Genomic DNA, 16,609 nt, shown 5'->3' with positions numbered 1-16,609 from the left:
AATTACTTTTGTTCTCGAGTCTTGTGACATGTCTCTTCCATCTTAATTAGCATTTCATTGAGTTTCATTCCTAAGACCTTCACTGGCATATGCTCATTTTTGCACCATGGTCTTAAATCATTTTGGTAAGAAATCCCAGTTTTGTTTTTTGTAGGGAAAAATCTCATTTACAGGCAATAAGCTTGATTTGCTGGAGTACTTTATGACATAGGATAGCATAGAAAGCATTAATTCAAAAGATGGACAGAATATTTTCCAAGAATTCTTTTGTACATATTTATGCTGGGTGCTATAGATCCATATATATATAGGGTTATTGTTAGGGTTATATATATATATAGATATAGACACACACACACACACCACTTTGTAGTTTCATCCACAAGTTATATCTACCCTGGAATGGACAAAAACAAAAAAAGATTCATATTTCCACTGCATTGTGTTAACAGAAATGCAATTTTAACAAGCATATCATGTCACTTTCTGAACAATAATTGTTTTTTTTATCCAAAACCTTTTTGAATTATGATTTTCATGATGTATAACGATATTCATTTTCAGTCCCCCTTCTTTACCCATTGTGGTTCTTTGTAAATCTTGGGTCAGACATTTACTACAGGAGAAAATCTCTCCTTGCTTTAAAAAGGTTGCCGACCTCTGGTTTAGCTAAAGTCAGCATTAGATATAAATATGACTGACTTAGTTAGAACACATTAGAACACAGTTAGAAAGATTAGCAATTGTTCAAGGTGGCATTGTTATATTTTAAAAATATAATATTCTAAAATTAAATTAATTAATTGGACATTTCATTATTGCAGGGTGGACATATTGAGTTTAATCACAGTCAACTACAGACACAATGTGGTGAAAATTAATAGAATAGCAATACTTTATTATTTTTTTGGAAAAGCTCTCTTTGCCTTATATTGTTCTCCAAGAGACATATATGCAGGTGACAGCAAACTGGGGCCGGGGGGGCAGCACAGTGTCAGCCATCCAGCATGAAACGCCCCTGGAGCTGGAGGTTAAGGGCTTTGCTGGATGGTCCATGAACATCTGACCCTTCTCTCTAGGCTGGGCTCAAACCGGCAATCTTCCGATCAGTGGCACGGACACTTAGCCCTCTGAGCCACAGAAACGCGCGGTTAACATGTAGGAAATGTGATCACTCCAGTGAGGGAAGGACAGCATGAAGGTGAGGGTTTGACTGATGTCAAAGGTTAATTTGTTAATAGGGCAGTAACCCAGTATGACAAGGTGGACAGCAAAACACACTCAAAACATTTAATATTCAAACATAAATACAATTAACTTATTAAAAACATATGTAGAGCTAAGGCTTGCCAACTTTGATCAGCTGGCTGGTTTCTTGCAGGGGCGTATCCTTTTGGTATGCATACTTAATGATTCTCTCATAGATCCCTAATGTATTTAACACATGGTCAACATTTGGCACAAGGTCCTTCTGATACTCCCATAGCTTTTTATCCACAATCAGTTGTTCTTTGCTGAGACGCCTTTGCAGCCGATCTTTGACATGCACAACGCTGCACACATCAGGTGGAACTCTCAATGTGTCTCCGTAATTCTTCAGCACTGAATGCACTGATGTCTGCACTACTTGCCTTGGGTTCATGATTATCTTGCTGGGGTTGTAAACATCTTTCTTGACAGGTTCCCGGTAGATGTGTTCCAAAATGTTTACTCCTGGAACTATTTTCCATCGTGGGAAACTGAACCTGCCCTCATCACCAAAAACGGTTTTAGGGAAGAAACGATTCTGGATTATAAAGACTCCTACTGTGGGGTTTTGCCTTTGCAGGTCCTCCAGGAGATGCTCCAGTGTAGCGTGCTGATAAGGCATAATTATTTCATCAATGTCGTTCAGCAGAAGATACTTGGATCTGTACATGTTTCTGTAGATACAGTCGTTCAGAGTAGTTAACTGCCCATAGTAATGGAGGTCACCTTTGTCCCTTTGGAATTTCCAGCCTTTGGAGGGATTAAGGAACTGATCTATTGGCCATTGGTGGATTTCAAGTGTACCCTCCTCCCTGTAGTACTGCAGAACCTTATGGAGGTCTGGACCACAGCTGGTGTTATAGATGACCACCTTCTGTATGCCCAGGAGCTTGTATACTTCTATGGTCTGCACAAACTGCAGTACATTGTTATAACCTCCATAAAGGGTGGAGATGCAGACAGTGAAGTTGTATGTGAAGTTGTGCTCTTTCCTCTCTCTGTTTCGTATGGGAAGGAAGATCATATCTGGAATGTCTGAGGTGTATGGAGAATTACTGATGGTGACATTTGTAGCATCACACTTTGGGTCAGTTTTACACAGCAGGTCTGTGGTCTGGTAAGGGAATCCAAAATGATCACGGTGTATGTCGACCTCTGCTGCTGTAACAAAATATCCATGTTGAGCACAACCAATGATGCAATAAAGTGTTCTGACATCATCCCTCCTAAATATGCTAATGATACGAATGGTTCCATTAATCCTGTGATCTTTGTAGGCAGAAACCAGGAAATGCTTTGTGTCCTTAATCGACGTTATATTTTGCTCAGTCAAGTTTGCTGCAGAGTGATGACTCAGATCAGCTGTTGGATGAAGGGTGGATGGATGCAACTTACTTCTCCAAAAATGCCATTTTGTAGTAGGATAGTTTATAAAGTTGATCCCTGTCACTACAAAAAATATTAATGATAGAAAAATACATTTCTTTAAAGAGGTTTTCTCCATGAGGATGCAACTGATGGACGAGCAACCTAGAAAAGACACACAGAAATATTGTAAATGCACAGTTTATAATTTATTCTCCTTATGGATGTCATAAGTGAAACAAAGTGAACCTGTCCCAGAAAAACTCCCAAAACATGGGCAACAAATCATGTGTGTCACCAGAGGAAGGATGATGCCCGATCTCTGTGAGTCAAACATGCAAGCCACTCAATTGTTCAGTCATTCTAGGACATTCCAGCCTCATAATGGTGCACTTCATCCCAACAGGTAGGAAAAAATTTTAATGGGTCAATTTTGCTGTGATTAGTTGGCGAAGCCGTAGTTGACATAAAAACCTGCTTTTATTCTGAAGAGTGAAATGCAAAATATTTGAAAGGGCCGAGCACGGACTGGAGCAGGAAATCACAGTAGGGTCACTGAGATACTTTGAAAGGCTGAAAGAGCAACTAATCACAAAACGAGGCAAACCTCCCACTCTGACCGACGACATAAAGGAGCTTCATTGTCAAGCTGAAGAACAGCTAACCTTCCCATCTCCACGATACATCCTCACCAGCCATTTTACATTATCTATTCTGCAGAGCCTCTCTCATTGGCTGTGGTCTGATCACATTATTATGTATTTTTGTTCATTTTTATAACATGTTTTTTTTGAGTGATTTATCACATAAGTTGGAAAACAATCCTTTTGATATACATACTTAGTAATTCAGTCGTAGATCCCTAATTTATTCAACACACGGTCAACATTTGGCACAAGGTCCTTCTGATACTCCCATAGTTTTTTATCCACAATCAGTTGTTCTTTAGTGAGATGCCGTTGATGGGGAACCCTGACATGCACAACGCTGCTCACATCAGGTGGAACTCTCAATGTATCTCCGTAATTCTTCAGCACTGAATGCACTGATGTCTGCACCACTTGCCTGGGGTTTATGATCATCTTGGTGGGGTTGTGAACATTTTCTATGACAGGTTCCCTATAAATGTGTTCCAAGATATTTATTCCTGGAACTATTGTCCATCGTGGGAAACTGAACTTGCCCTCATCATCAAAAACGGTTTTAGGGAAGAAATGATTCTGGATTATAAAGACTCCTACTGTGGGGTTTTGCCTTTGCAGGTCCTCCAGGAGAAGCTCCAGTGTAGCGTGCTGATAAGGCATAATTATTTCATCAATGTCATTCAGCAGAAGATACTTGGATCTGTACATGTTTCTATAGATACAGTCATTCAGAGTAGTTAACTGCCCATAGTAATGTAGGTCACCTTTGTCCCTTTGGAATTTCCAGCCTTTGGAGGGATTGAGGAACTGATCTATTGGCCATTGGTGGATTTCAAGTGTACCCTCCTCCCTGTAGTACTGCAGAACCTTATCGAGGTCTGGACCACAGCTGGTGTTATAGATGACCACTTTCTCTATGCCCAGGAGCTTGTACACTTCTATGGTCTGCACAAACTGCAGTACATTGTTATAAGTTCCAAAGAGGTTGGAGATGCAGACAGTGAAATTGTGTTTGAAGTTGTGCTCTTTCCTTTCTCTGTTTTGTATGGGAAGGAAGATCATATCTGGAATGTCTAAGCTGTACAGAAAATTACTGATAGTGACATTTGTAGGATCACACTTTGGTTCAGTTTTACACAGCAGGTCTGTGGTCTGGTAAGGGAACCCAAAATGATCACTGTGTATGTCGATCTCTGCTGCTGTAACTAAATATCCTTGTTGAGCACAACCAATGATGCAATAAAGTCTTCTGACATCATCCCTCCTAAATATGGTAATGATACGAATGGTTCCATCAATCCTGTGATCTTTGTAGGCAGAGACCAGGAAATGCTTTGTGTCCTTAATCGGCGTTATATTTTGCTCAGTCAAGTTTGCTGCAGAGTGATGACTCAGATCAGCTGTGGGATGAAGGGTGGATGGATGCAACTTACTTCTCCAAAAATGCCATTTCGTAGTAGGATAGTTTGTAAAGTTTATCCCTGTCACTACAAAAAATATTAATGATAGAAAAATACATTTCTTTAAAGAGGTTTTCTCCATGAGGATGCAACTGATGGACGAGCAACCTAGAAAAGACACACAGAAATATTGTAAATGCACAGTTTATAATTTATTCTCCTTATGGATGTCATAAGTGAAACAAAGTGAACCTGTCCCAGAAAAACTCCCAAAATATGGGCAACAAATCATGTGTGTCACCAGAGGAAGGATGATGCTCGATCCTTGTGATACCGCAAACCGCTCAATCAGTCAAGTCACTAGAAAGGTCCACTGCTTATGTGGGTTTTCACTACAACTCCTTAATTGAATACTAATTTGAGGACTGATTGGTTGAGTAGTTTTCACACCTGTGTTTGAACAGTTGACCTACAGGTTACCCCAAAAACCTGCACACACAGATTGGCCGCCCTGGTATAGAGAATTCCAGCCTCATAATGGTGCACTTCATCAACAGGTAGGAAAAAATTTTAATGGGTCAATTTTGCTGTGATTAGTCAGCGAAGCCATAGTTGACATAAAAACCTGCTTTTATAATGAAGAGTGAAATACAAAATGTTTGAAAGGGCCGAGCACGGACTGGAGCAGGAAATCACAGCAGCGTCACTGAGATACTTTGAAAGGCTGAAAGAGCAACTAATCACAAAACGAGGCAAACCTCCCACTGACCGACGACATAAAGGAGCTTCATTGTCGAGCTGAAGAACAGCTAACCTTCCCATCTCCACGATACATCCTCACCAGCCGTTCTACATTATCTGCTCCGCAGAGCCTCTCTCATTGGCTGTGGCCTGATCACTCTCCAGGAGTTCTACACCTCCAAAACCTCCAGAACCTGGAAACATGCAGCTATTGCAATTTCCATGCCCTTCCTTTTGGGAAACAGAATATAACAATCAGAACTCAAACAACAAGGAACAAAAAGCGGTTTCAAATCCCCAGGGGCAGTTCTTGGGCAGGGGGGCAGTGCCCAAATGACAACATGCATGCCTCTCCCGTGGCCTCCCTAAATTATTATTATTATTATTATTATTATTATTATACATTTGTGTGGGCTAACAGTTTGTGGCCTGGGACCAGATGAGACACAAACATAAGCACATTTTCTTGATAGACTTTTAACATGGTCGTCGAGTCGCTTTAGTTGGTGAAAAGCGAAGTAAACCACAGAAAAATGAACAAGATTGTGGAAGGAAGACAGTCCAAACAAGTGAGTAACATATATGTAAAACTGTTAAATGTGACTGCAAAGCATAGCATTAATAACAAATAAATTGCAAAATTGTCTTTTGCTCCTTAATGCTTGGAGGATACTGCAGTTAGATGCATCTGCCCCCCTAATAGAAGAAGATGTTGAGATGGGGAGGAACGTCCCCCTTAATAATATCATGTATAATATAATGCTCGGTTAACAAAAAAAAAAAAAAAAAGACGTACGATTAATATCTATCATCACACAATTTTTGTTTTTTTTCTGACAATTTTCACCTGGAGAAACTATACCCTCCGTTAAAAGGGTTTAGTCTCGATCTGCCTCTCTAAGTGACCCTAACTCACTGCAGACCTTGTATAACCACAGGGGTCTATGAAATTATTGTAAAGATTATCTTTATATTTGATTATGCGAATTGCAACTAGCTAGGTTAATAACAGCGCAAACAACGCTGATAACACAGACGTAGGTATTGCGTCAGTCACGATTCTCATTGCACTGTGTTTGCTGTATAAGAAGCCGTCAAAAACAAGCCACACCTGGTATTTATTTGGAAAACGCCGTAAAGTATGTCACTCAGTTAGCAGAAACTCAGAATCACTCAGGACATGAACAGTGATGGCAGAAAGTCCAGAATCATCCTAATTCAACGTTACATCACACCTCTGACCCCCGTACCCGACCTTGAGTGTACCCCACCCCTTCCTGGACTTATGCATGCAGGTAATTTGATACTTAATTAATGATAATTTGATTGGGTTTTGTTTGAAATGCATTTTTGCCATTTCAAAGCTGTTTCTGTTTTTCCAAGGCTTTCTACTGATATTATAAGTATGTACAGTATGTATGGGAACTGCGTTTATTTACTTACCCTACATACAGATTTTATGTATTTTACCCAAGTATTTTATGTTTTCTGTTTAAATAAAAAAACAAAGTTTCCCCCCTGAACTATATAGGATCATTATATCAGTGCTAAAATGTTCTTTTGAGATTCTTTCACTGTCACAGAGAGACAACCCGAGCTTCCGTAAACCGTAACCCCTGGACCACATTCCCTTCCACACCTATTCATACTGCCATAGTAAAAACAGGTATCCAACTTAGGTTACAATGATGTATGCAAATTCGCTACATTTTAAATGATCCAAAGCTGCCTTACAAGCACAGCTTCCCCAGTGTCTGCTCTTTATATCAGGGGTGGGGAACCTGTTCTATGGAGGGCCGCTGCGGGTTTTTGGGATGGCCTCTCAGTCAGCCAATAACAGTGGGTCCCCAGGATTGGAGTTGGGAACCTCTGGTTTATTACTGGCTGATGTCATCCCAAAAACCTGCCCCAACACCGGCCCTCCATGGAACAGGGTCCCCACCCCTGCCTTATATACTTACATTGTACTCTATCACGTTGTACATCTCTATCACATTGTACATTTAACCGTGTGTTGAAAGAGTTACTTTACAGTAATGGAGACATTTCATATCCTTGAAAAATTAAAGCAAACTTACAGTAAATTACTTTCAAAATGTCAATCTTTTTGTATTAACTTACACTAGTAGTAAAATAAATACATTTTATTATCACAATATTCCAAATGCCAACCTCAATAATCTGAGTCTCAGCCAGTGTATGGTAAGCTGAATCCACCCCCCCCCCGCTGTCCAGTACCAGAGTGGGCACCCAGGTGTAAGTGAGTGCCAAGCTCCCCTCTTCTCTAACAGGGTTACAAATCTCTAAGGTTGTACTGTGACCCAATAAAAAGCCTGTAGTGTGATAGCCCATGTTTTCCAGAGTACTGGGCATCATTTACATACAAGCAGGTATCCATCTCAGCAGTGGAACATTCACACAGCATGTTCCCCGGTTGGGCCCCGCTTACCTTGTCCAGGACACATTCAGTGCAACCTGCTGTCTTGGGTTGTTGAGTCTCTCCCGTTGTTCCAGATCCTGGGAACCCGTTTGAGACACCAAACTGTCAATGAAATCATACGTCCTCAGTAGCTCGCTGTCAGACTACGGTCTTTACTCAACAGTTCATTGACTTTATTCACACAGACTTGTGCACGTGGGTGAGCATCTGGTGTGACAAATCGAAAAGCGTTGCCCATTGGCTCATTTTAAGGCATGGAAACACATCTCCAGGGACCAATGAGCATAAACTGCCACTTCTTCAGTAGCCAATGAGCATAAACACTGGTATTCTAATTTGACATGAGCTAAAGACACAGGAGAGCTTCAAGTTACACCCCATACCTTGTTGTGCAAACAAAGTGATAAGAGAGAGACGATCTGCTGTGGACAGGTTTCACGGTCACAAAGTGGCTCCGATGTGGGCGCCATCATCAAGATTGTGAAGGAATGTATAGGCAACTGAAGGCCAGTTGGTTCGTCACAGGCAGGCCTGCCAGAATAACGCCAATTGGAAAAGTTTCTTAAAAGTAACATGACTGTTATGCATTTTCCCCAAGTCATACAAGCTCTTCATGACACTCAAAATAAATATACAATGCATATTAATTTAATATGTCATTGGACATGTATGTCCTTTATTCATGTACATATGAAATTAATGTAGCATCAGACAACCTATATACATCCATCCATCCATCCATTTTCCAAACCGCTTATCCTACTGGGTCACAGGGGGTCCGGAGCCTATCCCGGAAGTAATGGGCACGAGGCAGGGAACAACCCAGGATGGGGGGCCAGCCCATCGCAGAGCACACTTACCCACCATTCACTCACACAAGCACACCTACGGGCAATTTAGCAAGTCCAATCAGCCTCAGCATGTTTTTGGACTGTGGGGGAAAACCGGAGTACCCGGAGGAAACCCCACGATGACATGGGCATTACAATGCCACTGGAGGCAGGGCATGTGCTCGCTGACATTTGTTCCGCTTTTAGGTTCTGCAGGGGCATGACACATTATGACAACAGTAACATGTCGGAAATGGTCAAACCAGCCATAACTACAGTGGTCTGTTCACACTGTTCCATTCTATTCTGTCAGAATTGATTGCTTCGGTCCCCTCATTGTAGAGCTTGGATGATACCAAAAAAAAATGTGGAGCATTATTAATGTGTCTCTCCGCTAGAGTGCTGTATTTGAATGCCTTTTTAAGTATAGATTCACACACTAAACCATCAAGCAGTTAATCTAATAACTTTAGGTTTTCATTCTAAAATTATTGAGAAGTTCAGATTGCTTTGCAGGTAAAACTGACTAGAAGCTGGTCTGATTGGTACTGCATTTTGCAAGACTGGTGATTGCAGTGATATTTCTATCAGATTTGAGTCTGATCAAAACTATTCCTTTAAATAAAGCCAGTCAGAATGTTTATATACCGAATGTCATCACATTTTATATTCAGATTTATTTTCAGTGTATTCTATTTCGGGATTGTTTTTATGTCAAGTCATGTGTTTTGTTTGTTTACTGGTTTATTTGACAGGGGCAATGCATATCAATAACTGTGAATGTGCCAGTTAGCCAAAGGCTAGTTTTCACTTATAGACCCTGGGTTCTTCGCTTTGCTAAGAGAAGGACACATACAAAGGTAAAACGTTCTACATACACAATACAACAAAAATGAGTGAAACGCGGAGCTGGAAAGTTCAGGTCCAGAAAGTACAAATCCAGACCAAGGTTTTGGTTCAACCAACCAGTCGAGTATAAAGAGTCACAGTCACAGAGCACTCAGCTGGTTGGCTGAAACAAAACCTTGCTCTGGATCTGTACAGCTGAAAGGCAAAGGCACATACAACAATTTAAGAATCGGGAAACAAAACAAAGGCAGTCACGTGAGGGATTATCCTCCATTAGTTCTCACACATGTACTTACGCTAAGTCGGGCTTCTCAGTTGCCGGTAGCGTGCACGTCCTGTAATGGACTAACATCTCATCCAAGGTGTACACCGTCGTATGTCCCGTGCTACCTGTGCTGTCAATAATTTACTTCAAAATTTACAGTTTACTGCCAGTGGAGTGTTGTAAATAAACAGCTCTTAGCTGTGACATTTTAATCAAAGTTTACAGTATTAAAAACACAGTAACTATTATAGTCACACAGTATGATTCTATTCGTCTACAATAAACAGCATCATTTCTGCAGCTGGTATACAGTCCATGTCAGGCTACAGTTCCAGCCTGTATATATTTTACAATAAATCACAGTAACTTTTGTCAGTTCGTTACATTGCCAATACTTTAATACAATCAACTACAGATGAATCTTACACCGAAACTACAGCTACCATAATCCTCTCTTTGCTCTAGAATTCTTCTTGAAAGCTTAGTATTAAGGGATTTTGTTGTCATGAACAATAAACTATTTAACCAAGGACTAAACAGTAATTACTCCAGTTCCAGGTTGTCACATGGCTAAATAAGCAAATACAAAAAAATACAAAGCTGGGGAATTCTTGTGCAACACTAAAATAATATAACGAACAAAGCACAAATATTCTTCATGTTTAGCCAAGAATACTTTATGGTACTTTTAGCAGTTTCAAACATAGCAGTGATATTTTATCAACTTCTTTTAGTATCAAGGGAACACAAAGCAATATGATAAGAGGGGTTTGTTTGGTTCTGCGGTAATCGTGTTTGCGTATGGCTCCTCAGGCGAAACCTCTGTGCTTGTCATCGGAAGGTTGATAGTTTCAGCCTGACCTTGGTAAATAGCCACATATCCGTGGGCCCAGAAGTGAGATCCGTAACTCCTAAGGGGGGGCTCCCCTTCGCTGTGACCCCCAAGTTTGCTCTCATCTGTATGGAGAGCAAGATGGGGCAAAGAAACCTAGAACGCTTGTACCACATACTATGTCTAAACAGTAAGCCACTCAAAATCCGTCATTTGGCTGAAAAAGGTAACGCTTCCCGGGTTACGATGGTCTGTGTTATATTTTCACTTTCAGTACATTATTCAAAAAATTACATACGATATTCAAAAGTTTATTATAAAATTGTCTTTGTGTTAATAATTTTGCCCAACTGTAGGCTAATGTAAGTTTTCTAAACATGTGTAAGGTAGACTAGGCTACGCTATGATGTGTGTTAGTTTAGGTATACTGCATTAAAATGCATTTTCACCTTATGGTAGGTTTATCTGAACATCACCTCATCATAACCTGCTTGCCAGCTCCGACTATCAGCCACATTCTTGTGTTAATACACATGATCCCTCTGTGATATAAATCAAATTTAAAAATCTCCATGACAGTTGCTTAGTATATAATAAATGACTGCATTGACTGATTGCTGAATGACTTCCAGTATGCGCTGCTCTTTACTGACATCCCCCGAGGAAGTAAGAGCAGGTCCCAAATGACGCTGCAGGACCTGCAGTACTGTCACTCCAGGGGGGGCTGTGTACTCCCAGCTTCCTTGTCTGTAAATCAGTATGCGACATAAGGCGAAATAACTAAGTTCTGTAACAAACACAAACATTATGAGGACACAGATAGAGCAGGAGAAACATCTGTGAAAAAAGACAAGTGAAAACAAAAAGGTTGTGGAAATAAAAATGCTTTAATCATAGATCCCAGATTTATTCAGCACACTATCAACCTTTGGCAGAAGGTCCTTCTGATATTCCCACAGCTTTGTGTCCACAATCAGTTGCTCTTTGGTGAGATTCCCCTGTAGAGCAACTCTGACATGTACAATTCTGCTCACACCAGGCGGAACTCTCAATGTGTCTCCGTAATTCTTCAGCACTGAATGCACTGATGTCTGCACCACTTGCCTGGGGTTTATGATCATCTTGGTGGGGTTGTAAACATGTTTCCTGTAAGGTTCCCGGTAGATGTGTTCCAAAATGTTTACTCCTGGAACTATTTTCCATCGTGGGAAACTGAACCTGCCCTCATCATCAAAAACGGTTTTAGGGAAGAAACGATTCTGGATTATAAAGACTCCTACTGTGGGGTTTTGCCTTTGCAGGTCCTCCAGGAGAAGCTCCAGTGTAGCGTGCTGATAAGGCACAATTATTTCATCAATGTCGTTCAGCAGAAGATACTTGGATCTGTACATGTTTCTGTAGATACAGTCGTTCAGAGTAGTTAACTGCCCATAGTAATGTAGGTCACCTTTATGCTCTTCAAAGTTCCAGCCTTTGGAGGGATTGAGGAACTGATCTATTGGCCATTGGTGGATTTCAAGTGTACCCTCCTCCCTGTAGTACTGCAGAACCTTATCGAGGTCTGGGCCACAGCTGGTGTTATAGATGACCACCTTCTGTATGCCCAGGAGCTTGTACACTTCTATGGTCTGCACAAACTGCAGTACATTGTTATAAGTTCCAAAGAGGTTGGAGATGCAGACAGTGAAATTGTGTTTGAAGTTGTGTTCATTTCTCTCTCTGTTTCGTATGGGAAGGAAGATCATGTCTGGAATGTCTGAGGTGTATGGAGAATTACTGATGGTGACATTTGTAGCATCACACTTTGGGTCAGTTTTACACAGCAGGTCTGTGGTCTGGTAAGGGAACCCAAAATGATCACTGTGTATGTCGACCTCTGCTGCTGTAACAAAATATCCATGTTGAGCACAACCAATGATACAATACAGTCTTCTGACATCATCCCTCCTAAATATGCTAATGATACGAATGGTTCCATTAATCCTATGATCTTTGTAGGCAGAGACCAGGAAATGTTTTGTCTCCTTAATCGGCGTTATATTTTGTTCAGTCAAGTTCTTTGCAGACTGATTACTCAGATCAGCTGTTGGATGTAAAATATTTCCCCATAAATGTGGATATATAGTCAGATTTCGCCCTAAGGCTATGTTATGGATTATCCACATCACTGCAAAAAGTATTAATGACAAAAAAAAATATTTTGTAAAACACGTTTTCTCCATGAAGATGAAATTGGCTGTTCAGTATATCTGGAGAAGGAAAACACATAAAATTATAAATGCATAATATCTTAACTGCTCATACCCATTATAGGCTAATTTAACATGTCTGGAAGTTTCAAGAGCACAGAAGTAACATCTATTAATATGCTGAGCGAAATACACTGAGATCATCATTCTTCATAATGTTAATAATACCAGTGGTCCCATTTACCCTGTGAACGTGATCTTGCCGCACCCTTTTGTGTCCTGGGGCAAAGGTGTTGTGAAATGTGCTGTATAAAACTAAACTGAATTTTATACAGCAGGTTAGACTACCGTAATGCTCCATTTTAAGGGAGCACACATCAGACATTAAACACCTTATGACATATTCACAATAGAGCAGCTAGAATCGTTGCTATGATGTAACGATTGAAATAAAACTTTGTCGTAAAGCATTTAGTGATGGTGCCCCTATATTATGGAACAGTCTGCTAGTTCATGCGAGAGATGCTGAGTCCGTCTCCCTCTTACTGAAGACTTAATACTTTAGTCCATGTTCACCTTTCATTTTGCATCCTCTGTTCTTTTCACAACTTTTTTCGTCTACTTACATCATCCCATCCCTATTTTTGACCAGTAGACTTCTGCAGAAGACAAATTTTCATTTTTGAATGCGGGAGCGGGTGGGAAGTGATTGACATATCAGCAACAGCGAGCTGGTGATAATGACGTCATACGTTGGTGATAATAATGCAGCTAGTAATCATTTTTTTTACTGATGCATGCATGTGCATGAACGCGCGCATGCGCTCACACACACACACACACACAGACCAGTTGACGGATACAGCAAGAATCTGCAGCCCAAAGTCTGTTTAAAATCCGTCCAACGGAAGCTGAAACTAGCCCAATATTTGAGATCCCAGTATACTGTATCTCAAAGGAATAAAACAGCATTTTGCATGCTGGTCACGTTCAAATGTTCAATTCAAATTTTAAAACCAGTTAAACACAGTGACGTCACACAGACGGACCCACTCTCTTTTCCTACGGTTGCTAACTTTAGTCAGTTTGCTGGAGTGAGATTTTCAATTCGTGACAAGTCTGCACACGCATTCACATCTATGTAACAGTTTTATTACCTTGTAAATAGTATGTGTGGTTTTCAAACTACCCCAAGGCTTCTGATGTAGCTAATGTTAGGTTTATAATGGAATAAAACAGTTTATAAGCCATAAGATTATTTGCGTGAGAGTCTAAAAGTGGGAGTGTCACGCCTGATGCGTGAGATCTGGCAACCCTGCTTTCCGTGCGCGTCTCTCTGACTTTCGGTGCCTATCGATCAGAGGAGGAGATTTCTGGTCCAGAAAGTATAAATCCAGTCCAGGATTTTGTTTCCACCAACCAGTTGAGTACTCTGAGACTTGTGACTCTTATGACATCTCCACCTCTGCTAGGCATTCATAACAATTTATTTACTTTTCCCATTACAGTCCGCTGCCGCTGCACATTATGAAAGCAGCCCAAAAACCCGCAACTTTACCCGTAACTGCGTTTCAAAAACAGCTTAAATGGGCGGGAAAACCGCGGACCTGGCAACACACACACACTGGCTGAGCTGTCAGAACACTCATGCTACTGGGTGGAGGTGGGGTGGGTGGTGTAAAATTAAACAAATAAAAACAACAGTGGCTGTCCTTTAGTCAGTTCAATTGTGTTTCTATAGGCATTGTAGCATAAACAAGTCAGTCCCTTCAGTGGGCTGTTTCAGAGTCATTGGGGTCTGTAAAATGCATTACGGTAACAAAACAACAATGCATTGGCATTGAAAGGAAAACGTACTTTTAAATATTTAAGTATTTAAAAAATACAATACTCCAGTACACAAGTAAAAATTAGACTAGACAGACAAGTGCACTTGTATTGCATTAATACTTGACCAGGAGTATCTATACTTTGACTCAAGTAATGGAGTTATGTCCACGTCTGTAAATAAACCAAACACTCCTACAAATTAAAAAAGAAGGGAAAACAATAGTTTATGACTCAACCGAGGCACATTTTGTATAACTCGATGCCTTGGCTTAAATGCAATCAACACAATCTCTTCCTTTGTCATTACAGCTTAAAAAATAAAATAACACCCTCTTTGCAAGCCGACACAGGCGGAATGCCACTGCGTAGCACATATGCTCAGTAAGTTTAGGTGTTAGAGAGCGGCACGGGGATGATACCTATCCCCATCTACCCCTGCAAAGGTACGCGAAAAGCGTCCCCACCCTGTCCCTGCATTCACCCGCACAACAACAGTGCAATGTGAAATTAAATTACTCTCCCAGCACTTCGTACATTTAGGGGTATCAATTGTCCATTGACGTTAACTAAATAAAATGTCTTATTTTGAATAAGTGTTATGCGGTGGCAGTGAAATAAATATTTAATTTTCATTTTTTACGTGTTTGACAGCGGTGCGCATTGTAGCGCGAATCTGTATTCTCGTCTATTATTATTATCAAATATTAATGTACCGCTGCACAGCCCAGACCACATTGCTACCAGGTGGTGTTGGGGTAAGAACAAATAATTTAACAGAACAAAAGGACAAAGTAATATAGTACATATAAGAATATGCGTATACCAGCAATTACTGTTACCACGGTGTTACCATACATTTTATTCATCTCCATTCCCACTGCGGTAATATTTTCATTTTTTCCCCATTTGCATGGATTGTCCAACTTTCCCCATTCCCGCGCAGCTCCCTTTATTTATAAGGTTTTCCAGATGAGGCAGGAAGCCTTGTTACTATCAGAGCTGCCGTAAGACAAAGCCCAGTGGTATCAGTATTAGCATCAAGCCATGAAGCGTTTATTTGGTCTTTGAGTTTCTCTAAAATAAAACATGAAGCAACTTACTTGAGCTCTGGGATGAATCCAAATAACTGAATTATTCCCTACAACGTTCTTAGATCAGCAGTTACATCGGCACGGTCATATGCAATAATTCCCTTCCTTACAAACACCGCTGAATCACCAGTGAGTCTGCCTTACAGGTAAGACTTGCCCTTAATATGGGCAGTTATACTTCACGGGAAAAACCCGCTACCTGCCTGGTCCTAAAGCCCTACCCACTCCACACAGTTACAGTCAGCTCAAGAATTATTGGCTCACTTTATAGTCATATTAGCTCATTTTTATAAAATAAACAATGCACAAAATGATTTTGTTATGACCTGCGCGTCCAGTCCTCGTGTGTGCGACGCCCCCCTGATCATCCACGTGTACTTCCCAGATTGTGCCCAGCTGTTTCCTGTTGATTTCGGCTTTGTCTTGTGTATATCGGTCTGCGTCTGAGGCAGTTCCCCAGATCGGTCATTAATGTTTACGACGTTGTCCACCGTGTCCTTGTACCTGTGCCTACAATAAACCCCGTTTGCTGGACTTATGTGGTTCCGTGATCTGTTTCCCTCGCTCGCTGCTCGCGCGCCTGGAGAGTGGAGGTAACAGGTTTCATTGTTTGGAGAAGTTATATACTTTTTTTGGACAATTTTTATCAAACGGAATGTTTTTGAGAAATACAATTATTTGTTCAAACTATAGGGTTCAAAAGTCAGGTTAAGTCAAACTTTATTGTCATTTACACAGAATTTATTTACATTTCACTCGTTTACCTGACCCTTTAATCTAAAGGAGGACGGTCATACCCTGTCTAGCCTATCCTTCTGTTTCCTTCGTTGTGCTCCCTTGTTAGTCCTTGTTATAAGTGCTTCCCAGTCCTGTGCTCCCCAGTCC

General features: G+C 40.7%; 2 protein-coding genes across 4 annotated transcripts; both read right to left on the bottom strand.

Moving 5' to 3' along the window:
- Window positions 1-1,294: 1,294 nt before the first annotated feature.
- On the bottom strand, window positions 1,295-8,467 carry LOC125714170 (beta-1,4-galactosyltransferase galt-1-like). The gene is made up of 3 exons (XM_048984804.1): window positions 7,848-8,467; window positions 4,022-4,825; window positions 1,295-1,974 (listed from the first exon to the last, which is right to left on the bottom strand). Exons 1-3 carry the CDS (start codon window positions 7,861-7,863, stop codon window positions 1,340-1,342), a joined length of 1,455 nt encoding a protein of 484 aa, XP_048840761.1. The 5' UTR covers window positions 7,864-8,467; the 3' UTR covers window positions 1,295-1,339.
- Window positions 8,468-11,482: 3,015 nt separating this feature from the next.
- LOC125714363 (beta-1,4-galactosyltransferase galt-1-like) lies at window positions 11,483-15,897 on the bottom strand. Of its 3 annotated transcripts, XM_048984918.1 has the most exons (4): window positions 15,734-15,897; window positions 15,489-15,632; window positions 13,380-13,462; window positions 11,483-12,863 (listed from the first exon to the last, which is right to left on the bottom strand). In XM_048984918.1, exon 4 carries the CDS (start codon window positions 12,834-12,836, stop codon window positions 11,502-11,504), a length of 1,335 nt encoding a protein of 444 aa, XP_048840875.1. In that variant the 5' UTR covers window positions 12,837-12,863; window positions 13,380-13,462; window positions 15,489-15,632; window positions 15,734-15,897; the 3' UTR covers window positions 11,483-11,501. The 3 variants fall into 3 exon arrangements, with proteins under 3 accessions (XP_048840875.1, XP_048840859.1, XP_048840867.1); XM_048984902.1 differs by lacking the exon at window positions 15,489-15,632; XM_048984910.1 differs by lacking the exons at window positions 13,380-13,462; window positions 15,489-15,632.
- Window positions 15,898-16,609: the final 712 nt, after the last annotated feature.

Source organism: Brienomyrus brachyistius, chromosome 2, assembly GCF_023856365.1.
Source record: "Brienomyrus brachyistius isolate T26 chromosome 2, BBRACH_0.4, whole genome shotgun sequence".
NCBI lineage: Eukaryota > Metazoa > Chordata > Actinopteri > Osteoglossiformes > Mormyridae > Brienomyrus > Brienomyrus brachyistius.
The sequence above is the reverse complement of the archived record's forward strand: the minus strand, read 5'-3'. Positions and strand labels throughout refer to the sequence as shown.